Source organism: Mustela erminea, chromosome 4 (genome assembly GCF_009829155.1).
Source record: "Mustela erminea isolate mMusErm1 chromosome 4, mMusErm1.Pri, whole genome shotgun sequence".
NCBI lineage: Eukaryota > Metazoa > Chordata > Mammalia > Carnivora > Mustelidae > Mustela > Mustela erminea.
Window position 1 is genome coordinate 98,660,800 of NC_045617.1, and position 27,257 is coordinate 98,688,056.

The 27,257-nt window shown below is 40.3% G+C and overlaps 1 protein-coding gene across 1 annotated transcript in view; it reads left to right on the top strand.

Annotated features, from left to right (window-relative positions):
• Positions 1-27,257, top strand: part of EFHC1 (EF-hand domain containing 1) — a 57,781-nt gene that overhangs the window by 30,173 nt on the left and 351 nt on the right. Inside the window, exons 7-11 of the mRNA XM_032340246.1 lie at positions 495-635; positions 4,740-4,953; positions 5,339-5,486; positions 22,859-23,002; positions 25,583-25,793. Of these exons, the coding sequence (XP_032196137.1) occupies positions 495-635; positions 4,740-4,953; positions 5,339-5,486; positions 22,859-23,002; positions 25,583-25,793 (858 nt within the window). The remainder of the gene's footprint in view (positions 1-494; positions 636-4,739; positions 4,954-5,338; positions 5,487-22,858; positions 23,003-25,582; positions 25,794-27,257) is intronic.

The following is a 27,257-nucleotide window of genomic DNA, read 5'->3' on the forward strand; positions in this document are numbered from 1 at the left end:
CAAGAAGGGGGAGTGTTGTACAGTAAGGTATTTTGAGAGAGAGAGCACATTCACATAACTTTTATTACAGTATGTTGTAATTGTTCTATTTTATTAATTATCATTGTTAATCTCTTACCAGGTCTAATTTATAAGTTGAATTTTATCAAAAGTATGTCTGGGAAAAAGCATAGTAAATATAGGGTTCAGTCATCCACTGGGGGTCTTGGACCTTTTGCCCAAGGGGGCACTGCTGAACTTTCCTTTCACTCTGAGGGTTACTCTAGCATCCTCAGTCACTCCTATGAGCAGGGATCATGATGTAAAGTTTACATATAAAAAGGAATGGAAGATGCAATGTTTTATTTTCTGACTACAGTACATTTGCATATATAGAAATTGCTTTTGAATAAGTGTCTTCTAGATTTCTAAAAAAGAAAGTTACCTTTAGTGTAATTTTAACACAAATTTTTCCTTTAATATAATTTATTACTTTACTTCTTATATTTCTCCAGGAGCTACCTCCCTATAACGGCTATGGACTCATTGAAGACTCTGCTCAGAATTGCTTTGTTCTCATTCCAAAGGCTCCGAAAAAAGATGTTATTAAAATGCTGGTGAACGATAACAAGGTGCTTCGTTATTTGGCTGCACTGGTGAGGATGACTTCCATATAGTAAGATTCTGTTCTGTCTCAGCACTGTGCCCAGTTGTCCTTTCCATCTAGAAAGCTGTAGAGTAACAGATGTCAGAGCTGTATGTTATTTAAACAGACAGGCGACCCAGTCCCCAGCCTTTGGGCAGGTTGGAGAGTATTAGCGGTAGTGCCCTGATCCAAGACCTAGCTCTAGTCCTAGCTCCTGTAAACCTCATTCTTAGACCAGTAATCTCTCTCTACTACCCCTCAAATTTTGACTGACCTTCTTGCTTTTTTTATTAAGTAATTATGAAAGTCTGACAGAGTCAAATTATTTGTGTACTTGTGTACAACCGAGTGTACTGTGATTTCCTTGAGGGTAGGGCCCATATCTTACTACTTTTTATCATTACTTGTGATATCTAGCTTGATGTATTTTATATTTCTTAAATGTAATGGAATTCTACCAATTTAATAGATACTGCCTTTGAGGGGTCATATGGGTAGTGGATTAAGAACATGGGTTTGGAAACAGACATAAATTTAAATCCTGAATATTCTACTATTGGCTGAGTTACCTGAGGAGAATTGCTGATAGGAATTCAAAGGGTAATATCTTTAAAAATGGAAAACATACAAAAATAGGAATATCAGCATTTTATTTAGAAATACGGATATAAATAGAAATTGAAATAAGTTACTTTCGGGAATAGGAGTTCCAAGTGTGGGAGATGGGCCAAGTGATTTTTCAAACTGTGTGCATATATTTGGAAAAATAAATATTAAATCAAGACATAGTTGACTACGATATTTTAGCAAGATCTTAAACAAAGCTTTAAATAAAAAGGGAGTCCTAGTAAACTCTAGGCCAACTAGCATACTCCATACCATAACAATTCTGATTAATGAATATTTTTACATTATTAACAAGTTCTCTCAGTTGGGAGGACTTTCTAGGTTCTGTCAGCATTCTGTTTCTTGACCTGGGCAGTGGTTCCATGAGTGTTCACTTAATGAAAATTCTTTGAACTGTACATTTTAGTTTTTGCAGTTTTTCTTTATGTGTGTTATAGTTCACAGTGAAAAGTGTATATATATATAGAATAAAATACGCTAAGCCCAGACAGTGGGTTGGGGCCTAAGTGAAATTATGGCTAGTGACAAATCTGGGCCTCAGAGTGCCAGTGGAGGGATTGCAGGAAGCTCGAGAAGAATGTAAGAACTTGACTTGAACAGTGGTCTCCACAGCAGCAGGCTTGGCCTTCCAAGAAGCCTGCAGATAGCTTATACTCCATGGATGCTGTGAAGAAAATACTCCAGCCTCTGCTCATAATTTATGAGGAATGCACATATTTTATAGTTCCTGATATTTTTATATGGACTTTGTAGGGCAGAGAACATGTGTATGTAGAAGAATAGATGTTGAATTATTCATCACGCACTTAACAAATATTACAGAACGACTTTGGGCTTGGCATAGTTCTGGGCATTGAGGGTACAGTGGAAAACAAGACAGAACAATCTCTGGCCTCACGGAGCTTACATTCCAGTTGAGGATACTCGAGTCGAGTAAACACATCATCAAAGAACAAGCGGTAAACATGCTGTGCAAAGTAAAGCAGGAGATAGAGTGATGGCAAGGGGCTCATTTAACGGGAAAATAAGGCAAACGGAGGGGAGAAGGCACACAACTGAGTAGAGACCTGAATGAAGGACTGAGGGGGCCAGTGAGCTGCATGTCTATGGGAACTGCAATTCATGCAGGGGCATTGCACAGGGAATGGAGGGCAGAGAGACAGGAAGGAAGATGGGATCAGGCACCCACTCACAGCTTTGCAGCCAGTGGCCTAACAGAGCCAGCGGGCTAGAACAGTGGGAGTAGTCATCCATGGTGCAGGTAACAGGAGTGTAGGTAATATGTCTGCAGACAATTTAAAGATAAACCCCAAAGTTGATGTGCTTCTTACTCTCATTGTATGCCTGTAATTCTAAATATCGGCAACATAATACCCATCCTCATAGAGACCATGCCTCCATACAGTAGAATTTCAGTTACTACATGTGGAGGAGAGGAAGGTGATAACAAATTACCATTAAGCACCCTCCATAGCAATAATTGTTGCAGAGAAGATCCATCAGTGGATGCTAAAATTACTGGAAAACATTTGAGGAGAAACAGGATTTTCATCATTTCAATGTGTGTTTCTTAAGATAAAATATTTATCAACTACAAAGGGGAAGGTGGTAATTTTTAAAGGGAGAAACCCAGAATTTATCTTCTACCCACATGACCAAAGTCAACATCACCAATAATGAGATCCATCAATATCACGAACTCCTTGGTGTACTTTGAGAACGACAAGGAATTTTTTTCTGTAGTATTTTTGCCAAAGATGTAAAAATGAGATGCACAAGGGACATTCAACATTATTCTTCAAAAGTGTCAAGGTCATGAAAGGACAAGGACAGAATGAGGAACTGTCACAGATTAGAGGAGATCAAAGAAAAAGAACAACTTAACACAATGTGAGATCCTGGGTAGGATCCTAAGTCAAAAAAACATAAGTGAAAAACAGGTAAAATTTGAATAAGAACTGTGATTTATTTAATACTATTATGCCCTTACCATTTACCATTCCTGTGGTACCATTACTCTGGGTCTGGTAATTGTACAGTGACTATGTCAGATGCTAAGTTGTGAGGAGTATGTGAAAATTCTCTTATTGTTCATGTAACTTTACACTTAGTTCTAAATAAAAACATAAAGAATTTTTTTTTTAACTTTTAAAATACTCCTGCCAGGGTGAACCATTGTCCCTCCCTTTCCACCCCCTTGGTACAGCCCAGCCTGCCTCTGTGCTCAGAATTTCATATTTTATTCAGTGTGACGAGAATCCTCTGGAGGTTTGAGAGCAGAGGAGTGATGTGATTTGATTTTTATGACTATATTGTGGATGTTTGTTTAACAGTTTTTTATTGTTAGAATGTCTAATCAAAAAAGTTTGGAGACTGTTAGATTAGGGAATGGTATGAAGAAATTATTTGATTAAGAGGAAACCCAGTGACTTTCTTTGATAAACAAATTATTATACAAGAAATTCCATGTTGTAAATGAAAAGATATGTGCTGAAGTTTCAATTTGAGGAGACTTTAGTCAAGAACAAGCATGTCTGTATTTAGACTTGTTCAATCTGGAATTGGTTTCTTAGGGTTATGTGATCACTCTCAGTGATTTATGTAGGAACAGTCTTATCTACAAGATAGTTTCTCAAAATCAATTTCAACTCTACGACATGTATTGCTCATTCTTCTTTCTTAAATTTTCTTTTAAAAATTATATATAAAAATTGATTTGTTTAAAGAACTAAACTTGCATAACCATCTTAGTGTCTATGAAACTGAATATGTCAGCCAAGAGGTCTCAAACTGTGGGCAGCCTGTGGGCAGAATGTAGCCCACATGTTTTGTTTGGTGCACACAGGTCTTTAAAAGAGTTCAGATCAACATTTTAAAATCAGGGTGGTTTTTTCCCCCCAGGTTTTTGCTTAAATTCCAGTTAGTTAACACACAGTGTAATATTAGTTTCAGGTATAGAATTTCGTGATTCATCACTTACATACCACACTGGTTTTCTGTCTTCCCTTGAGAAATGGAAAGATCCCCAGCATTGGGCTTACATTTGCACAAGACAGCAGCCAGTCAGAGTTGAGTTGAGGTAGCCTCCTTTAGATGAGGCATGTCCTTTCCAGGCCACCACAGTCTCCCCAAACCCCCGCCCAGTACTGTTCCCTTACATTATACTTTGTATATTGGGTTTATATTATATTTTATTATTTTTAAAAGATCTTATTTTTTTTTATTTGACAGAGAGAGAAAGAGAGAGAGAGAGAGAGAGAGCACAAGCAGGGGGAGTGGCAGGCAAGGGAGAGGAAGAAGCAGGCTTCCCACTGAGCAGGGAGTCCACAATGTGGGGCTTGATCTGACCTGAGCCAAAGGCAGATGCTTAACCAGCTGAGCCACCCAGGAGCCCCTTTTTGGTTTATATTTGATACCTAGTCCTGTAGACACTTAAGTTTTGAACATCTTGTACCTTCATAATAACTTCCTTTCTCCTCCTTCCTAGGAATCTCCCATCCCAGAAGACAAAGGCCGCCGATTTGTCTTCTCTTATTTTCTTGCCAGTGACATGATCAGTATCTTTGAGCCACCCGTCCGCAATTCTGGCATTATTGGGGGCAAGTACCTTGGCAGAACTAAAGTTCTTAAACCATCCTCGACCACGGAAAACCCCATCTACTATGGCCCAACTGACTTCTACATTGGTGCTGTGATTGAAGGTAGGTGTAAGCACAGCTTAGCCTTTCCTACCGGCCAAGTGAATGGGTTCTTCTTAGTGGGAATTTAATTCGTTTAACTTGTAAGAGAGAGGTAGACTGCATTCCACCTGAACTAATATTCTTGTATATGTGATACAGTGTCTTGATCTCCTTATGTGTCAGTTAAACTGTAAGTTGGTCACATTCATGGGCCATAGGTGTAGAGCCCAAGCTTCCTGAACACTGAGCAAACTATTGCACATTTGTTTAGAGAGCTATGGAAAGTTCATTCATCTAGGTCACAGACCTATCTGTGACCTTGTCATTAGAAGATCGGTCTTGTTTTACCCCTAACAGCAGGATTAGAACCATAACCAAGCTAAGTGTATTTCTACCCTCTCCCCAGTGTTTGGCCACCGGTTTGTCATCCTTGACACAGACGACTATGTTTTGAAGTACATGGAGAGCAATGCTGCCCAGTATTCACCAGAAGCACTCTTGTCCATCCAGAACCGTGTTCAAAAGCAAGAAGCTCCTGCAACAGAATTGGAAAAGTATGTTTGATCATCTAAGGCCCAGTTTGGCTTTGATACTTACAAGGTATTTAGGAAGTAGTTGATAAAATGAACAGGTAACCACATTTTAGATTTCAGATTTCCCTGAATATAAGGTATTTAGGAAGTAGTTTGATAAAATGAACAGGTAACCACATTTTAGATTTCAGATTTCCCTCACCAAATGGGAGTTATTACACATACACAGAAGGTTCTCTGGGTTCGTTTTAATAACTAGTAACTTAGAACTTTTTCAACTTCATTTATCTAGCAAATAATTATTGAATGCTTAATGTGTATCAGACACTATCACTAGGCCCTTGGGCTTTTATCAGTCAACAGAATAGAAAAGAAGTTGCTGCTCTCATGGAGTTGACCTCCTAAGCGGTAGGAGAGGGAGACAACCAATAAAGAACACAAGTAACTCATACAGTACATGAGGGGATGAATGCTATGGAAAGTGGAGAACGATAAGAGTGATAAAGATTTCTGGAGGGTGAGGGTAGGTAACAGTTGATGTGGGGAGCCGGGCACACTTTGAGAAGGTGACAGTGAGCAAACACTTGAAAGAAAAGGAGTCAGGCATGTGACTATTTGGAGGATGAGCTTTCCAGGAAGAGGGACTGGTGAGTGTGAAGCCTCGGCCTGCCCAGAGTTCTGGAAAGCAGCAAGCTGGTAAGAGCCGCAAGAGTGAGGGAGTGAGAGGAAGAGGAGGAGATGGGATTAGACCGTAGCCCCGTAAGATGGAGTTAGATCCTCTAGGACCCACTGGGTCTTTGGAAAGATGTTGACTTTTCTCTGAATAAAATGGAGAGCCACTGTGGGGGTTCACAGGAGAGGAATGGCAAGATTTGGCATGCGTTTTACAAGAACTCAGCTGGCTGCTGTGCAGAGACTAGATCAGGAGGGAGACAAGTTAGGACCATGCTATAGTACTCCAGGCAAGAGATGAGGGTGTGTGGACCAGGGGACATGGAGAAAATTCTGATTCTAGATGTATTTTGAAGGTAGAGCCAATAGGACTTGAGACAGATTGTAGAGATGATATAAGACAGCCATTATGAATGACTCAGGTTTTTGTCCTGAGCAACTGGAAGGAAGAAGTTGCCATCAACTGAGATGGAGAAGATGTGCATTGTGGGTAGTAGAGGAGGGATTTTTTGGTTGTGGGAAGGGTTTCAGTTTTGGTTATTGTAGGAGTGCTGACCACACTGACTCCATCTTTGGCCGTCCATCTTGTTCATGCCCATGCAACATACCCTCCTCAGGACTATGTGTTCCTGGCCCCATGGAGGTTAATGTCTGCCTTGATGCGATTGCAGGTGGCTTGTTCTGGTCTCCCCTAAAGTAGTGAACAGAAGGCCCCACTTTAGGTAGCTAGTAGAGATGGCTGGCCCACAGAAGGCCCCACTTTAGGTAACGAGTCAGATGGCTGGCCCACAGAAGACTCCACTTTAGGGAATTAGTAGAGATGGCTGGCCCACAGAAGGCCCCACTTTAGGGAATTAGTAGAGATCCTTTGGTGCACAAATGGCGCCACTTTAGATAGCTGCCCTATGACCTCACCACCATGCCCCTTGCTCCATAAAAGCTGGGGTTTGAAGTCCTGACTATGTGGAGAAGAAGGGCAGAGAACAGCCGAGTGCTGCCTGGCTCATCCTGTCTGACTCCATCTCCCCGATCCCCCCTGTAAGTTACCCTGAAAGAAACTGTGTAAATGGCTGGAGTGGCTTGCTTTGGTTTTCAGTCTTAAAGCGCCTTTCCATTATAGAGGGTACTTTGCTGACCCCCTTCCCTCTTCTAACAGTATCCTGGGTTTAAGGTATCTATCATATCCAGGTGGAGATATCAAGGAGGCCATCAGATATAGAAATCTGGCTTACAGGCAGGAGGTCTGGGCTGGGGATGTAAATGAGGAATTTGCTGGCTTATAGATGAATTTCAAGCCACAGGACCGGGTGAAATCTCTGAGGGAGCAGTGGAAGTAGAAAAGCTCCCAGGACCGGGCTGATGTCTTCCCACACTAAGTGCTGGGAAGTCAGCTTGTGAGGCAGGAAGAAAAGCAAGTGGGCGTGATGGCCTGGAAGTCAGGTGAGGGATGTGCAGGCCATCTTCCCTCTGGCATGGAGCTCCGAACTCTAAAAGCAACCACACCAATCTTAATAATCGACAGGAAAATTTACCATTCTGCAACCTTTAAAAATTTGTCAAAACATGAAAAACTCTGATGGTTCTGTATGTATAAGGAAGTGAAAAAATAGTAAAACTAATTTTTATTTAGTACACTGTAATTTAAAACAAAGGCGGGACACCTGAATGGCTCTCAGTTGAGCAAGCGACTCTTGGTTTCGGCTCAGGTCATGATCTCAGGGGCATGAGATCGAGCCCCTCGTCCGACTACACACTCCTGCAGAGAGTCTGCTTGAGATTCTCTCTTCCCGTCCCTCTGCCCCTTCCCCTACTTGCATGCCCACTTGCTCTAAGATAAGTCTAAAAAAAATAATAAAAGGTTGGCAACATCAAGAATTAAAGTGTTTTACTTCTTTGTAGAATAAACTTGCCGAGACAAGGTTGAACAGTGCTTGCCTCATTCTTGTCACATAACCAGAGCAAATATCTTTTCTATGCCTTGGCAAATTGGCATATTCCTTTCTAATTTTGGATCAGCTTTCAACATTTTATTATTTTTGCTTTCTATGTTGTGGAATATCTCCTTGCATTCCTTTAATAACTTCTGAGAGTTCTTTTAATGTGAAGTTTCTCGCTGCATCTGGGAGATGCTTGTCCTTTCCATGCACCCACTGTCCTCATTCAGGCCCTTCTCCTAGCTGAGTGCTGTCCCCACTGGTGGTGGTGTCCTCATTCCCAGTCCTCATTCCCATTCTTCTGTACCTCCATTGTGTTAGATTCAACTTCACATCCAGTATTAGCCCTTTTGTGTCTTTGCTTCACTTTCACTTTTCTTCGCCAATTTCCTCTCTCAATGGTGTATTTCAAATATACTCTGGAGTCTAGCTCTGAGCTAAAAAACAGATACCCAGAAGCCAGTCACTGACAGACTTGAAACAAATGAGATGATTGTTGGTGATCAATGTGCATGAGTTGTTTACGTGGTGGTCGGTGCACTGACCAGGCAGACAGGGAGTCTGTGCTTCCTGCAATCCCTCACAGTTAATAAATGTGGTAACTGAAAGTTGAACCATGTCCTTGAGGGGCTGGGTTATTTAACAGTGTTAACGGAAATTCCCACTTATCAGAGCCTTGCAAAGGGACAGCTGCCTGTATGTCAACGAAGACAGAAGGACTCATTGTGTCAAATGGGGATTTAACAATGTGGGGGCGTCCAAGTGGGATTCCCTCCATTTCAGTGGAATGGAAAGGGCAGGGAAATCCAATGGGAGGGGATTTAAGAGAGTGGGAGGATGGCAGCTACTTGTGGTGAGCACTATGTTGTGCACCTGAAACTGTATGTCAACTCTGCAGAAATAAAATTAAAGAAAAAAATAGTGTATGGGAGGAGAGGAATTTGAGACCAGAAGTATAGACCACTTTTTTGAGGAATTTTTTGTGCAAAGGGGAAGAAACATCGGCAGTAGCTGACAGAGGAACAGGAGAAGTTTTTGCTTATTTTTAAGATAAAATGAACAACAGCATGTTTATACGTACATGGGAATGATTGTGCTGAGAGGGAAATTGACAAATGTGTAAGAGGGGAGCTTTGTGGAGTATGTGTGAGAGATGGAACAAGGAACCTGGTGGGGGAATGGGCTTTAAGATAGAAGCACCAAGCATTCATCTCTGGCGGTCACTCTCAAACTTTTTGGTCTCAGAGCATCTGTATACTCCTAAAAATTAGGACAACAAAGAGTTTTGTGTGTGTGTGGTTTATATCTATCGATATTTACCATAATGAAAATTATATCTGAGAAATTAAAAATATTCATTAATTTGTTTTAAAAAATAAAAACCCTTTCCATGTTAACACAAATAATAGCATTTTATTTAAAAAAAAATGCCTGAAGGTAATATGAATCCCAGTGCCACACCTTCCATGTCTTCTAGCCATTCTGACTTTGGTTCCTAACGCCTCCCATCTGTTCAAGAATCCGCTCCAAGGAGATACAGATCCTTTATTTGATGAATCATTGCTAAGAATCATGGAAGGGGATCTTGAGTACTTCTCAGACCTGAATACTTCTTTTGTCAAGTGTCAGTCAGAGAATGATAATATTTGGAGTTAGCCATTTTCTTTCTCTGAGCCAGAAAATTAAAAAGTGCACAGGTAATTGATTATTGTCAGTATCTGAAGTTCCTTTTGGGTTTTGGGTCCTTGTTGCAGTATATGGACCTCAGACTTAGAAAAAGACAAATGCTCATAAGTCCACACCTCTACACAAAAGCCCTGTGTATTCCTATATCCTTGCTTAACCAGCATCCCCTTTTCTGCTGTCATTTTCAAGAGGAGGCCTCTCCCCTGCTCAGTAAGCTTTTTCATCCTATTTTAGTTTTAGCCACTTTTCCCATACAGACATTCCCAACTGTTCTCATTTTTTTTCTGTTTTCTTTATGCCCCAAGCTCTTCCATATTCAATTTGCAGTTGGTCTCAAATATGAGACCATGATCCAAGGTAAGTTCCTTCAGTTTTCTCATTCTTCACCTTAGAGAATTCCCGAACTATTACTCCTCTTTCTTTACCTTCTTATCAAAGATAAGTAGCTCCCATTTCTCCAGATATAATTATTCTGTTTTGGGTCTGTAACCACCTCCGTTCTGACTGCTTCAGCATCCATGCTTCATAAACTGCTTCCATGAAGGTCATCGATCACTTCCAGATTTAAATGGTCTCTTGTCATTTTTTCATTAATTCAACAGATACATGAGCTTGTGGCTTGTGCCAGACCTTATCATTCATATATATATATTTGCTCGAGCAAATATATGAGTGTGTAGGGAGCACATAGTGTATGACAGGATGGCAAAAATTTTTAGTAAGGAGACGGGTAGTAAATAGTTTAGGCTTTGTGGGCCATACCATCTCTGTTGGAACCACTCAACTCTGCCCTTCCAGGGTGAAAGTAGCAGTCATAAGTAATGTGTAATGGAAGTGTGGCTGAATGACAATTAAACTTTCTTTAGAACAGGCAGCAGGTTGATTTTGAACTATTATAGTTTGCCAAGTCCCTGGTCTAGTGTTTAGCCTTTTTTGATTTACATGTAAGTCACTTTTTACGATCCCCCCCTTTATTTATTCTAAGACTTTTCTTAAAAAATTTTAGCAAATGGTGTTTTGCTAGTTTCAGGTGTATAATATACTCAACTATTCTGTACAGTACTGGGTGTTAATCACCATTTGTCTATTGATTTTTGTATCCTATGACCTTACTGAATTCTGTATCCATTCTAGTAGGGTTTTTTTTGTGGAGTTTTTAGGGTTTTCTATAAATAGTATCATGTCATCTGCAAATGTGACAGTTTAACTTCTTCCTTACCAATCTGGATGCCTTTTATTTCTTTCTCTTGTCTAATTGCTATGGCTAGCACTTCCAGTACCATGTTGAATAAAAGTGGTGAGAGTGGACAATTCTTGTCTTATTCTTCATCTTAGGGGAAAAGCTCTGTTTCTTACCACTGAGTATGACATTAGAGGTAGAGATGTTGAGGGTTTTTATCGTGAATGGATATTGTACTTGGTCAAATGTTTTTACTGCATATATTGAAATAATCATATGGTTTTTATCCTTTTCTCTTATTGATGTGATGTATCACATTGATTTGTGAATATTGAGCCATGCTTGCATCCTGGGAATAAATTCCACTTGATCATGGTGAATGATTTTTTTTTTTAATGTTTTGTTGGATTTGGTTTCCTAATACTTTTTTGAGGAATTTTGCATCTATGTTCATGAGAGATATTGGATTGTAGTTTTCTCTCCCTCGCTCTTTTTTTGTAATGTTTTTATCTGGTATTGGTATCAGGGTAATGCTGGCCTTATGGAATGAATTTGGAAGCTTTCCTTGCTCTATTTTTTTTTTCTTTGAAGATTTTACCTATTAATTTGTCAGAGAAAGAGATTGAGAGAGAGAGAGAGAAAGCACAAGCAGGGAGAGCAGCAGGCTGAGAGAGAAGCAGGCTCCCCACTGAACAAGGAGCCTGATGTGGGACTCGATCCCAGGATCCTGGAATCATGACCTGAGCTGAAGGCAGACGTTTAACCCACTGAGCCACCCAGGCATCCCAATTTTTTTTTAATAGTTTGAGAAGAATAGGTATTAAGTCTTCTTTATTTTTTAAATTTATTTTTATTTAAATTCAACTAATAGACATATAATACATCATTAATTTTTGATGTAATGTTTAGTGATTCATTAGTTGCATATAACACCTAGTCTCCTTTAAATGTTTGGTAGAATTGGAGTGCCTGGGTGGCTCAGTCAGTTAAGTGTCTGACTGACTCTTCACTTGATCTTAGCCAAAATGTTGTGAAGCGGTAAGTGTCTGACTCTTGATTTTGGCTCAGTTCATGATTTCAGGCCTGTGAGATTAAGCCTCACATCAGGCTCCTTCCTGAGCGTGGAGCCTACTTAAGATTCTCTCCCTTTCCATCTGCTCCTCCCCCTCTTTAAAAAAGAAAAAAAAGAAATTGGTAGAATTCATGTGAAGCCATCTGGTCCTGGACTTTTCTTTGTTGAGGGTTTTTTGGTTACTGATTCAAATTTATTGTTGGCAATCAGTCTGTTCAAATTTTTACTTCTTCTTGATTCAGTTTTGGGAGGTCATATATTTCTAGGAATTTATCTATGTCTTCTAGGTTGTTTGATTTGTTAGAGTATTATAAAAAAATTATACGCCTTTACAGTCCTTTGAATTTCTGTGGGGTCCACATCCTTTTTTTTTTTTTTTTTAATTGAATCTGGCTAAAGGTTTATCAGTTTTGTTGATCTTTTCAAAGAACCAGTTCCTGGTTTCATTGTACCATTCTAGTTCATTTCTGCCCTAATCTTATTATTTCCCTTTATTGGTTTGGAGTTTTGTTTGATATTTTTCTGGTTTCTTTAGATTTAAGGTTAGTTTGTTTATTTGAGATTTCTCTTGCTTCTTGAGTAGGCCTGTATTGCTATAAAGTTCTTTCTTAGAACTGCTTTTGCTACATCCCAAAGATTTTAGACCATTGTGTTTTCATTTTCATTCATCTTTATGTATTTTTTATTTGCTCTTTGATTTCTTGGTTGACATAGTCATTGTTTAGTTGCATGTTATTTAACCTCCACGTATTTGTGTTCTTTTCAGATTTTTATTTTCTTGTGGTTGATTTCTAGTTTTATGGTATTGTGGTCAGAAAAGATGCATGGTATGACTTCAGTCTTTTTGAATTTGTTGACACTTGTTTTGTGGCCAAACATATAGTCTCTCTGGAGAACATTCCATATGCACTCAAAAAGAATGTGTAATCTGTTTTAGGATGGAATGTTCTGAGTATATCTCTTCAGTCCATCTGGTCTAGTGTGTCATTCAAAGCCACTATTTCTTTGTTGATTTTCTGTTTGGATGATCTATCTGTTGATGTCAGTGGGGTGTTAAAGTCCCTTACTATTACTGCAATATTATTGTTTACTTCCTTTATGTTTGTTTTAACTGGTTATGTTATGTTGGGTGCATAAATATTTATAATTGCTATATCTTCTTTTGGGAGTATTCCCTTTATATAGTGTCCTTCTTTGTCTCCTCTCACAGTCTTTGTTTTAAAGTCTGTTTTTTCTGGGCACCTGGTGGCTCAGCTGGCTAAGCGTCCCACTCTTGGTTTTGGCTCAGAGTTGTGAAGTGACCTCAGGGACGTGAAATTGAGCCATATATCAGCCTCCCCCACTCAGCAAGGAGACTTCTACCCTCTCCCTTTGCCTTTCTCCCTGCTTGTACACTCTCTCTCAAACAAATCTTAAAAATAATAAAGTCTATTTTGTCTGATATAAGTATTGCTACTTTGGCTTTCTTTTCACTGCCATTTGGATGAGAAATGCTTTTCCATCCCTTCACTTAATTTGCATGTGTCTTTAGATCTGAGATGAGCCTTTTATAGCCAGCGTAATATATAGGTGGATCTTGCTTTTAGTTTTTATTTATTTTTTAATTTTTTAAAGTAGGCTCCATGCCCAGCGTGGAGCCCACTGTGGGGCCTGAACTCACGACCCTGAAATCAAGACCTGAGCTAAGATCAAGAGTAGGACACTTAACTGACTGAACCACCCAGGCACCACTGGGTCTTGCTTTTCTGTCCATTCCATCACCCTATGTCTTTTGATTGGAGCATAGTCCATTTACATTCAAAGTGATTACTGATGGATATGTGCTTATTGCCATTCTGTTCCTGTTTTATGACTGTTTTTGTATTTCATCTCTGTCCTTTCTTCTCTTGTGCTCTGCTCTCCTGGTTTGCTGGCTTTCTTTAGTGATATACTTGAATTCATGTCTCTTCATTTTTTGCATATCTGTTACCAGTTTTTGATTCGCGGCTACCATTAGGATTGCATATAGCATCTGCAGGTAGCACTCTATATTAAGCTGATGTTCACTTAAGTTTGAACCCATTCTAAAAGCACTAAAATTTTGCTCCTCTCCCCTCCATGATTAGGTGTATGGTATCCTATTTAACATCCTTTTATTTTTTTAATTCCTTAACTAATTTGTATAGATATGCTTAATTTTACTGCTTTTGTGCTTCCTTCTTTTTTAAAATCCTACTTATGGTTTTTCCTTTTCATTGGAAGAGTCCCCTTTAACATTTCATGCAGGGTTGATTTAGTGGTGATGAATTCCATTAGCTTTTGTTTGTCTGAAAAACTCTCTCTCTATCCTTAATGATAGCCTTGCTGCACAGAGTTCTCTTGAATGCAGGGTTTTCTTCTTTCAGCTCTTTGAATATATGCCTTCTGGCCTTCAGAATTGCTGCTTAAAAATTAACTGATAGCTTTATAGGGATTCCTTTGGATGTAACTGTTTTCGTTTCTCTTGCTGCTTTTAAGATTCTCTTCATTATTACTTTCTGCCGTTTTAATTACTATGTGTCTTGATGTGGACTTCCTTAGGTTGATTTTGTTGGGGCCTTCCTATGCCTCCTGGTTGTAGATTTCTGTATCCTTCCCCAAATTCAGGAAATTTCCAGCTATTATTTCTTCAACCACATTTTCTTCCACTTTTGATCTCTCTTCTCCTTCTGGGATTCCTATAACCTGGATGTTTCTACACTTGACAGTATTCTTGTGTTCCTTAATCCATTTTCATTTATTATTATTTTTTCTCTCTCCTGCTCAGCTTGATTGCTCTCCTGAACTGTGTTCTCCAGGTCGCTGATTTGTTCTGCTTATTCTAGGCTAATATTTTATTTTAGTGTACCGAAGGATATGTATATATAGTGTATATGTATATGTTAATATATAAATTATATATATAAAATCTATATATTTTATTTTAGTTTTTGAGTTCTTCATCTATGTAATTGGTTATTTTCAGTGTTTTCTATCTCTTTGTTGAAGGTCTCACGGAGGTTATCCACTCAAGTTCAATGATACTTTATGAGCAATATTTTAAATTCTCTGTTAGGTATATTACTTATCTTGGTTTTGTTTAGCTCTCTTGCTGTGGTTTTGTTCTGTTCTTTCATTTGGGATATATTATTTGGTCTCATTTTGTCTTACTCTCTGTCTCTTGCCTTCAGCCCAGTTGTCTGCAGTGGTTCTCTTTGCTTGTTGTGGCAGTTTTTGGTCCCTTTGGTATTAGTGGGCCAGTCTGGGGCCACCTTGGGTTTGAGTTGAGTCAGACCAGACATTGGCCAAAGCTGTAGTAGCACTAAACTGCAGGGTACTGAGAAACTTTCATTGGTGGGCAGGGTCTGTAGTTAGACCAGACATCTGGCCCTAGCCTACTGCTGGGGCTATAGTCCTAATGGTGTGTATGTGGTGATCATTCCCTCACCCTGAAGCAGGAGTCATTTTGGAGTGGTGCTCGCCCATCTGGGCTGCTTGCACCCTGCCTGGCTTGTGGCACCACTTAGGATGGACTCCTGCCGAGGTCAGGTTGGAGGGGGCAGGTTGCACTGTGCCAGCAAGGTCCATGCTGATTTTCAGTATAAGGGGACCTGCGGCCACAAGGGCGGGTAGGAAAACTCCTGCTCAGACCAGGATGGAAAGATCATGTCTGCAGGAGACCCCATAGATGGGATGTGCTGTTTGCAAGCTAGGTGGAGAGTTTATGTTGCCCTGGTTCCCACAGGTGTCCTTGTATTTTAGGGAGGGGAGAATGGTACCTGCTCATTTGTTCCTTTTTTTTTTTTTTAATATTTTATTTGAGAGAGGGAGAGAAAGAGTGTATGAACAGGGGAAGGGGGAGAGGGAGAGGGAGAAGCAAAGTCCCCACTGAGCCTGGAGCTGATGAAAGGCTCAATCCCAGGACCCTGAAATCATGACCTGAGCTGAAGTCAACCACTTGACCAACTGAGCCCCCAGGCCCCCCTTCTCTTTTGTTCTTAAAGAAGTTTTCCAAAGTGTCCAGTCCCTCCAGGACACACTCTGAGATTAGTAAACAAATCTCCCTCCTTGATACCCCCCGCGTTTTTTAAACTGCTGCTTCTATGCTGTATCTCAGCAGGGTTCTTTGTTGTGCTGTCTCTTTAAGGGCAGAGACTCAGTTTCCTCTTGCCCTCCTGGCTCTCCCAGAGCAAAGCTGCTCTGGGATTTTTAAAGTTCCAGGTGTTAAGATCTACTGATTGTTAGGCCGCTCTGGTTTTCAAAACCAAATGCTATGGGGATTCATCTTCCCTTGTGAGTCCCCTGTGCCTGAAGTGTGGGGTCTGCCCATCTGTCCGCACTCGTGGAGTTCCTCCCTCCCACAGACAGTTCTGTGGGTCTGTTTGCTTCCCAACCACGTCTCTGCCCTTCTTATCCTCTCAGTGCGGCCACTTCTCTACATTTAGCTGGGTGTATCTGTTCAACCACTCTTCGGATCATTTTTCGGGTTATTTACACTGATGTATTATCTAGGTGTATCCATGGGTTGAGGTGATCCCAGGACCCTCCTAGTCCACCATCTTCTCTGGAAGTCTTTACCACCCCCTTTTTAAAAAACTTTTTTGAGTTCTAGAAAGTAAGAGTCTCTGATATTCCTGCTACTTCTCTGGAAGCCTATTCTTTGTATCTTTTTAATGCATTTTGTCTACTGGGTTGATGTCTCTCAAGATCCTATTTTTGGTCCTCTTACTTGCTTTTGCTAAACGCTCTTGACAATCTTATTTCATTGCACAGTGTCTAAATAAGCTGCTCTCCATTCTGACCATTCTCCTGATTCTATCCTAGATACCTGTTGGCCTTTCGATGTGTCCTCAGCCAGCTGAGTCACAGTATCTTACCATTTGTACAACAAAAAAATGAGGCCGTTGTCATTTTCATTTTTGTAGCACAACTGCTTTTCCTTCTTTCTTCTTCCTTCTTTCTGTCTCATCAAGTGGCAATAGCAGTGAGTTGTGATAACATATGTAAAGCGCCAGCAGAGTGTCTGGCACACACAGGAGACAAGCAATAAATGTTAATTGCCCACTTTTTCTTAATCACATCAGTGTTCCATCTGCCTTGATTTGAAACCTTGAAGATACCTTTGACCTCTTTTATTTTGCGCCATGTTCAATATGTTAAATTCTTTTATTCCATAATATGTCTTGCCTCTGCCTCCTATTCATTTGCCCCACCATTTCCCAATTTAAAGCACTCAGTCAGTTATGAACTGCATTTGTCCGCACATAATAACAGAATTAGCTTAACCCAGTGGAGTTTTATGTTCTTCCTGGAATACAGCATCTTGAGGGAAGTGGTCTAGAGCTGGTGTGGTGGCTTTGCAATGCCAGCAGAGAAATGATATTTTTTCTCCCTCTTCTCAGACATCTTGGCAAGTAGTTTTTGCCCTCCTGCTTTTCATTCTGTGGCCACAAAGTGAATGTTCCTTCTCCAGCATTGCATCTATAGAATCCAGGCAGGAAGAAGGGGAAGGACAAAGGGTAAAGGACTGAACAGCCAATCTCGCCATGTCTTTCCTGTTTTTAAAGGGCTTATCCAGGAGCCCCACCCAGCAACTTCTGCTGACATCTCATTTTCTGGGCTGTGTCATGCAGCCACTCCTAGCGGCTGCTCCAAACAAAATAAGGACCGTGTTAGGAAAAGGAGAGGATGAAGATTGCACAGCGAACCACCAGTGTCTGCCATACTTCCATCACGGCTTACCTTGACGTCCACAATACCTCCTGACGTATCTTCCCATGCCCACTCTTTCCCTTAATCCACCTCATGTACAGTGATCTGATTAGTCATCCTGGAACTTGACTCCAAATTCATCATACGACAATTTCCCCCTCCATTTTATTGAGGTCTAAATGTATACAGTTAATATGTACAACATGGTGGTTTGTGGCAGTTATTCACAATGTATACCAATCAAGTTAATTAACACATCCATCACCTCACATGGCTACCATTTGTGTGTGTGTGTGTGTGTGTGTGTGTGTACTGGGAATGCTTAAGATCTCTTTGCAAATATTAGGTATACGGGACAATATTACTGACTGTAGCCACAGTGCTGTACATTAGACCTCCAGAGCTTATTCACCTTGTTAATGATTGTTTGTACTCTTGACCAACATCACTCCCCTCCCCCAGCCCTTGGACTTCAACATTTTTTAGATTCCACACATAAAATGAGATTATACAGTATTTGTTTTTCTCTGGGTTATTTCACAAAGCACAATATCCTTCAGGTTCATCCATGTTATCACAAATGGCAGGATTTCCTTCTTTTTTTTGGCTGAGTAACATTCCATTGTGTCATGTTTTTTATATATGTATCACATTTTTAATCTATTTTTTTTTCCATCTATGGACATTTAGGTTGTTTTCATTTCTTGGCCATTGTGAATAATGCTGCAGTGATATGGGAGTGCAGTGCACATGTCTCTTTGAGGTTGATTTCATTTCCCTCAGAAATATATCCAGAAGTGGGATTGTTAGATACTATTATAGTTCTATTTTTAATTTTTTGAGGATATTCCATGGCTGTTTTCCATAATGGCTATACTATTTTATATTCCTACCCACAGTGGGAAGGTACAAGAGTTCCCTTTCCTCCACAGCCTCCCCAGGTTATTGGCTCTTGTCTTTTTGATGATGACCATTCTAACAGGTATGATATCTCATTTTGGTTTTGATTTGCATTTCCCTCAAGATTAGTGAACTTGAGCATCTTTTCATGTTCTCATTGGGATTTGCATATCCTTTTCGGAAAAATGTCTACTCAGGTCATTTGTCCATGTCTTAATTGGATTGTTTATTTTTTTGTTATTGAGTTATATGAATTCCTTTTATGTTTCAGGTATTAACCCCTTATCAGATATATGGTTTATGCTATAGTTTGAATGTTTGTGTCCTCCCCCCAAAATTTATATGTTGATATCTCGATCCATATTAAGAGTCCATGTGATATTATTAAGAGGAAGGGCCTTTGGAAAGTGATTAGGTCATGAGAACCCTATGAATGGGGTTAGTGTTTTTATTTAAAACAAAACAAAACAAAACTTGGGCACCTGGGTGGCTCAGTGGGTTAAGGCCTCTGCCTTTGGCTCAGGTCATGATCCTGGAGTCCTGGGATCAAGCTCCACATCCGGCTCTCTGCTCAGCAGGGAGCCTGCTTCCTCCTCTCTCTCTGCCTGCCTCTCTGCCTACTTGTGATCTGTCTGTCGAATAAATAAACAAAATCTTTTAGAAAAAACCCAAAAAGCAAAAAACAAAAAAACCCAGAGAACTTGCTAGCCCCTTTCCATCATGTAAGGACACAGAGAGGAGACACTGGCTATGAACAAACAAGAGCCTTCACCAGCCACCACGTGGAATCTGGGGTGCCCTGATCCTGGACTTTTACCCTCCATAACTGAGAAAAATAAATTTCTGTTGTTTATAAGCTAACCAGTCTCTGGTATTTTGTTAGACTAGCCTGAACAGACTAAGACAGTTTGTAAATATTTTCTCCCATTTCACAGGTTGCCTTTTCATTTTGTTGATTTTTTTTTCTTTTGCTGTGCAGAAACTTTTTTGGTTTGATGTAGTTCCACTTGTTTGTCTTGCTTTTGTTGACTGTGTCTTTTGGTGTCCAAAAAAACACTGCCAAGACTAATGTCAAGGAGCTTTTTTCTTTTGTTTACTTCTACGGAGTCCAAATCCCAGGTTTTGTGTTTAAGTCTTCAATCACTTTGAGTTAATTTTTGTGAGTTCTATAAAATAGGGATCGGATTTCATTCTTTTGTGGGGATACCCAGGTTTCCCAGCCACTTACTGAAGAGACTGTCCTGCCCCATTGTGTTCTTGGCACCCTTGTCAAAGACAGTTGAGCATACATGCATGAGCTTATTTCTGGGCTCTAGTCTGTTCCATTGGCTTATGTATCTCTTTTTATGCCAGTCCCAGGTAGTTTCGACTACAGGAGCTTTTTTTTTTTTAAAAGATTTTATTTATTTATTTATTTGTCAGAGAGATAGAGCACAGGCAGGCAGAGTGGCAGGCAGAGGCAGAGGGAGAAGCAGGCTTCCCCTGGAGCAAGGAGCCGGATGCGGTACTTGATCCCAGACGCTGGGATCATGACCTGAGCTGAAGGCAGCCACCTAACCGACTGAGCCACCCAGGCATCCCTGATTACAATAGCTTTGTAATGATAGTTTGAAATCAGGAGGTGTGATGCTCCAGCTTTGTTCTTCTTTCTGGAGACTGCTTTGGCTATTTGGGATTTTTGTGGTTCCATGCAAATTTTAGGATTGTTTTTTCTATTTCTGTGAAACATGCCATTGAAACTTTGATAAGGATTGCACTGAATTTGTAGATCACTTTGGACATTTAAACAGTTATTAATTCTTCCAATGCAAGAACACAAGGTATCTTTTCATTTGCTTGTGCCTTTAATTTCTTTCAGTGTCTTAGTTTTCAGTATATCTTTCTTTCATGTCCTTAAATTTATCCCTAACTATTTTATTGTTTTTGATGCTATTATAAGTGGAATTTTTATTTTTTTCTTTTAGATAGCTCATTGTTAATGTATAGAAACACAACTGATCTTTGTATCCTGCAACTTAACTGAATTTGTTGATTAGTTCTAACATTTTTTTGGTGGAGTTCTTAAGGTTTTCTGTACATAGTACACATCATCTGTGAACAGAGACCATTTTACTTCCTTCTTTTGTATTTGGATGCCTTTTGTTTCTTTTTCTTGCCTAATTTCTCTGGCTAGGTCTAGTTGAATGCAAACAGCAAGCATGGGCATCCTTTTCTTATTCACTGTTTTGTATGATGTTAGCAGTGGGTTTGTCATATGTGGCCTTTGTAATGTTGAGGTACATTTCTTCTATACCTAATTTGTTGAGTTTTTGTCCTGAAAGAATCTTGAATTTTGTCAGATGCTTTTTCTTTATTGAGATGATGTGACTTTTATCTTTCATTCTGTTAATGTGGTATATCACATTTATTAATTTTTGTGTATGTTGGACCATTATTGCATACTAAGGATAAATATAATTTGATCATGGTATATGATCCTTTTAACGTGCTGTTAAATTTGCTTTGCCAGTGTTTTGTTGAAGATTTTTGCATCTATATTCACGAAAGATATTGGTGTATACTTCTCTTGTAGTGTCCTTGTCTGGCTTTGGTATCAGGGTAAACCTGGCCTTGTAAGAAGAGCTTGTGAGTGTTCCTTTCTCTTCAGTTTTTTTGGAAGAGCTTGAGAAGGATTGTTAAGAATTTTTCTTTAAATGCTAGGTAGCATTCATCAGTGAAATGATCTGGTCCTTAGCTTTACTTTGTTGGGAGATTTTTTTTATTACCAACTCAACCTCCTTAGTTGTTATTGGTCTGCTCAGATTTTCTAGCTCAATGATTCAGTCTTAGTTGGTTTTGTTTCTAGGAATTTACTCATTTCTTCTAGGTAATCCAATTTGTTGATGTATAATTATTCATAATGATCTCTTACGATTCTTTGTATTTCTATGATATCATTTGTAACATCTTTCATTTCTGATTTTGTCCTTTTTTTTCCTCTGTGCAGGTAAAAGCTTGTCAGTTTTGCTTATCTTTTCACAAAACCAGCTTTTAGTCTCATGGATTTTTTTCTATCATTTTTCTGCTCTGATTTTTACCATTTCCTTCCTTCTGCTAACTTTGTGCTTAGTTTTTTCTTTTTCTAGTTCCTTGAGGTATAAAGTTAGTGTGTTTTGTTTTTTGTGATTGTTGTTTTGCATGACCCAGAGATGGGAGCAGAGGGAGAGGGGAAAAAGAGAATCTGAAGGATGCTTCACACCCAGCACAGAGCCCAAATGCAGGTTTTGATCTCACAACCCTGAGCCGAAATCAAGAGGTGGATGCTTAACTGAGCCACCCAGGCACCCCAAGATCATTTTTTTCTTAATGTAGACATTTACTGTGATAAACTTTCCTCTTTGAACTGCTTTTGTTGCCTCCCATATTTTAGTATGTTGTATTTACATTTTCATTTGTTTTAAGATTTTCTTTTTAATTTCCCTTTTGACCTTTTTTTGATTTCTTCATCATAGTACTACTATTAAGATATTTCTATCACTTAAAAACAAAACTCTGAAGTTCTTAGTCTGGTATCTGAGAACCTCCATAGTGGGTCTCCAAATGACCATCTAACTTGAGACTTCCAGTTTACTTTTCCACAACCTCTGTACCCCAAACAGGTTTATTATACTAAGCTCCAGCATTCGTTTTCATGCCTTTTCTCAGGCTGTTCCCAGTCTGCAGTTCCTTTATTTCATTCTTCTAATCCCAAGCCCTCACATCCTTCAAGGCCGAGGTCAAATGCCATCTCCTAGTTCAGCCCTTCCTGATCCTCTCAGGCTTTGTACCTCCTCTACATGGTAACGGTCATTTTCTCCCTTCTGTGAGTAATTTTAAAGTCCATGTCTTAATTACCTTCTGGAGATCAGGGATCCTTATTAGAGGCAGGTTTCTTCTAGAACTGGGCCATACATGTTCAATAAAGAGTTGTTAGATGAAAGAATACTTCTACTAGGACTGTCAGAAGAACTTTGTTTAAAGCTGACATTTCCATGTGTCTATGTTAGGTACTAAGTGCTTTATAGGTAATAGTTCCGGTAATTCTCACAATAATCCTCATGAGGTGACTTCCTTTCAAAGATTCCATATGATAGATGAAACTAAAGTTATAGACAATTAGCTAATCTACTCAAGTTCGTGTAGCCTTTCAGCGGTAAAAGCTTTTGAACGAGCTTGACTCTAGAGCTCATACTCTTTACTATAATTTCTTCTCTCTCAACAGTGAAAAGCAGCAAGAAATTGAGAACGGTGTTACTCAGCCTCCTGACTACCCAAAGCTCTGTGAGCAAGAAACTGCCTGTCCTGGGAGTGGGTCTACCTTCACTGGGACCAAGGGGAGATCTTGGATCATGGATCAAGAGCTAAGGTCAGGCCAAGGAGTTGACGCTGAGTCTTTGCAGTTGAAATGGCCACACGTTAAAGTTCTAGCACATAAAAGACTTGCCTGCTAAACCCCCCTCCTCCCCCAACTATAAGAAAGAACAAGATTGAAGTCTCTTTGCTGTTGAAGAAAATATGTGAATTCCATTTAGTTCTTGCTAAGTAGAGGGTTTTGCCAGGTTGCTCCTAGGAAAATATTCTAAGAGTGGAATGAAAACCATATCTTTCTTACCTGTGGGAGTACAATCACCCTATAAAACTCATGTTTGCTTTTATGGAAAGTAAAAGAAGGGCATTGGAAGGCTTGGCACAGAGTTTGCACCTCGAGGGTTGTGAAGCCAGCCATCTCTCTCAGGCAGTCCCTATTAAAGACAATCACTGGGCCCCTGTGTTCCTTTGTTAACATGTGGGTCTTGTAGCTTTCCTGGAGAATGGGTCCTGGTTTGCACCACCTCTGTATAGGGGCTGTAACTTTTCACCAGCTCTGTCTTACACAGTACCACCTGTTGCAAGTTCTGTTCGAATTTACTCCATCGTGCTCAAAGGCAGCAGACGCTATGGGCATTTTCCCTATTGTATGAAACAGTATGGCCATCTGGCCCCTTCAGGGAAGGGAGTTATCTTCTCTTTTCCAAAATGACTGCATGATCACATGTTAAATATATATGCTCCATGGCTCTAGCTCCTGATACACAAGACTGAGGTTTGACTATTCTCTGACACTAAAGTAGCTCCCTGGCAGTCACGCATAATTTCATACATATGATCGGAGGTGTGCCCAACAGATACACATATTCTGCTTCAAAAGTGAATAATGCCAGACAGCATTTAGATACTAGAGGTTTTTATTAGAACTTATACCATAATTTGTCTTACTATAAACGTAACACATGCCCAGAATAAATAACTTTCAAGGAGTAAAAATTTGGAAAATAGAAGTATTTCTTAAAATCCCATAACCTGGAGATGATTACCTCCAATATTGCTTTAATATGCATATAAAATGGAATAATCCTGTAATATTTAACTAGCATTTTTGCGCTTGATAGTGTATTATGAAAATTTCTGATATGAAATGTTTTTTGGAGCCCTGATAATTTTTGAGTGTGTATTATATTCACATGAACACACACACATACACACACACACACTCACGCTTGATACCCTCCATTCCCCACAAGTAACTACCTGTTTCGTTGGTTTTAAAATCTCTTCCCAGAGTTTCTTTGCACAATATAAGCAGATTTAAGTGTTTTTATTCCCCTCCCAACTTTTATATAAAATGTAGCGTTCTGTTCCCACATTTACACCTTGATTTTCTAACAGATCTGTCTACTCTTCCTGCAATTCTGTCCATGGGACATTATTATTACATTGCCTCATTGTTTTTGGATATTGTTTAACCAATTCCTCCTTTGGGGACGGGGTTTTTTTTACACCTTTAGCTGTCTCAAGACCGCTTTATTAGATTGCATCTTTGTATACAACTCATGATTATTTCCTTAGGATAAATTACTTGAATTTCTTTGCTGGGCTTTTGCTTTATGTTTTCCAAATTGTTCCTGAAAGATTCTGGCACTTTATACCTTTCCCCCGCAAGGGTTGCCAGCGGGTCAAAAGGGAATTAAGTTAACAGAGGCCATTTGGAAGAGTGAACCTTTCAAATATTATATGTAGGAGGAAATAGGAACAGGAGAGCCACAGGGGACCAGTATTGTGATGGTGTGGAGGGAGAGGGTTCAGTGAGGGGTGGCTGGGTGTACTTGAAAGGACGTGTGTGAATCTGAGTGAGATGTCTGTTCTAGTGTTGCCTCTCCCAGGACATGTGGGATAAGTCTCTAAGGTCTTCGAGTCTGTATTTTAATCATTGAGTAAGAGAGGAGTGCTTTCTGAGTTTATTGGGATAAAATGAGGCCCCAAAACAGGTTTATAAAGATGAAATGTGAATCTTTTCCTGCTTCTAAAATTCTGTTTCTTGTAACAGTACTTTCGTGTTCAGAGGGAAAAAATACTGGGCTTCTGCTTATCCTGGTTGTGTTTTGAAGGGACAGACCTCCCTCTTTCTAGTCCTGTGGGTTACTCTCCTCTCTCTCCATTTCAGTAAATGCTAAGTCTAACTGAGAAGTCCACCATTTTCCATAAAATTCAGAGTGAACTGGAGACAGCATGCTAAAAGTAGGAGATTCCTGATTGTGTGAGCTCTGCAAAACTCCTGTACCTTTAGACCATGTCACACAGACGGAGTGCAATAGTGTTCGGTGGTAGCAGGTGACTCAGGCAAACACCAAATGTGGGGAGGTGCTGGCGGTAGGTCTGGCTGTTGGTGGTGCTGCGGTGTAACAGGTGGCAGCCGGGGAGGCTGAGCTTCTGCTCAGAAACCCCCTGACCAGGCTCCCCAATCACCAGGCAGCCCCTGCAGGCAGGTGTCCAGTTACGGGTCAGCTCCATGTCAGACCGCTTGTCATTAGAAGCTTCCCCAGCTCCACCAAAGGAGAACTTGGGTCACTGAGCTAAGACTGGTCAAGAGTAAACAAGAAGCCCAGGCATTTCCTTTCTTTCTCTTCAGCAAGCAAACTCCAGAGGATCCCGGTGTGCAAGAACTGGAGGCATTAATAGACACAATCCACAAGCAACTGAAAGATCATCCGTGCAAAGACAACATTCGCGAAGCATTTCAAATTTATGACAAGGAAGCTTCAGGATATGTTGACAAGGAGATGTTCTTTAAAATCTGTGACTCTCTCAACCTGCCAGTTGATGATTCCTTGATTAAGGAGGTCAGTAGGTGTTGCCCTGCTGGGTTGATTGTAAAGGCTGTGAACACCCATTGGTTCTCTCCCAGAGGCCACTGTGTGTGTATTTTGGTTTTGTTGTTGTTGTTGTTGTTTAATAAAAGATTTTATTTATTTATTTGACAGACAGATCACAAGTAGGCAGAGAGGCAGGCAGAGAGAGAGAGGGGGAAGGCTCCCTGCTGAGCATAGAGCCTGATGCAGGGCTCGATCCCAGAACCCTGGGATCATGACCTGAGCTGAAGGCAGAGGCTTTAATCCACTGAGCCACCCAGGTGCCCCGTGTATTTTGTTTTAATGGGAAAATTTAAGACGTTTGAATCAGATCTCCTATTTGGCCTGATTATGGTGTTTTCCCTGGATTCTCACACTGGGGTTCTTTCTTCATGGCTGCTATAGGGCCTCTTTTTAAGTGGATATGGGCTACATGGCACACCATGGTGGGTGAGCCATGTCTGGCTGAAGGGAGGGGGGCAGGCTGTGATTCCCACCCCTCAGCAGTGCTTCTGTTAGCTCAGCAGTACAGCTGGCACGGGAGAGGGCAGTGGTGTCTGTCAGTTGGGTTAGCCCAGGGCTGGCTGCACATGGAGGAAGGACATGGTCGTTCTCCTCCTAGAATGTTCATGAGTGAGTTGAAGAGGGGGGTTCTGTGCCTTTGTTTCATTAGAAATCCCTTTAGCCAAGCCTTCCCTGGAACTCAGAACAAAATTTCTCCCATGATTGTGTGACTGTGACTTATCATTGAGACTTCTCCCTGATAAAAACCCTGCTGTAGACCTTCTTAAAGATTTTTCAGCCAAAAGGGATGTTCAGAAGTGAAGACTCCTTTAGCGGAGGGAGGCCGTCATGTGGCACTGGAGGGGCTAGGCTGGAGAAGAAGGTTTTTCAGATATTGGAACACACGCAGGGAAGGCAAGAGGGCAGATAGAAGAGAACGTGTTCACTTGGGCAAATGCCCATTTTGCTTCCCAAATCGCCAGAATGACAGTATGCCCAGCTTTTGATTTTTAAGTCATTTGTACTATCTGTGAACTTAACTTAGGAGAGTGGAATTGTGGTCAGCGGGCACGGGGGTGGGGAAGGTATGGGTGGCAAGGATTTGCACATGGCAAGGTAACCACAGCAGATCAGGCTATTCCCCCCACAGTGGAACTTCTTAGACATGGTTTGTGCAGTGACGTAAGGCTTCTTGGCCTTTGAGCTAAAGTCAATGAGAAGTGACGGAACTAGATTCTTCTGCTAGCCTGTGGTAACAGCAGTTTGCTATTTTAAGAGTTTTACTCTGGGCAGACTGGGTGGACAAAGCTCGTATTTGAATACAAAAATAATTAAAAGTGCTCTGGAAATGACAATGTTCTTATAAATGTGAGTCCTGAAATCTCTGACAGACTATCGGCCCCACCTGAGTTTCAGTTTCATTAAGTTGAAGATGAGGATTGTGTCTGGCCT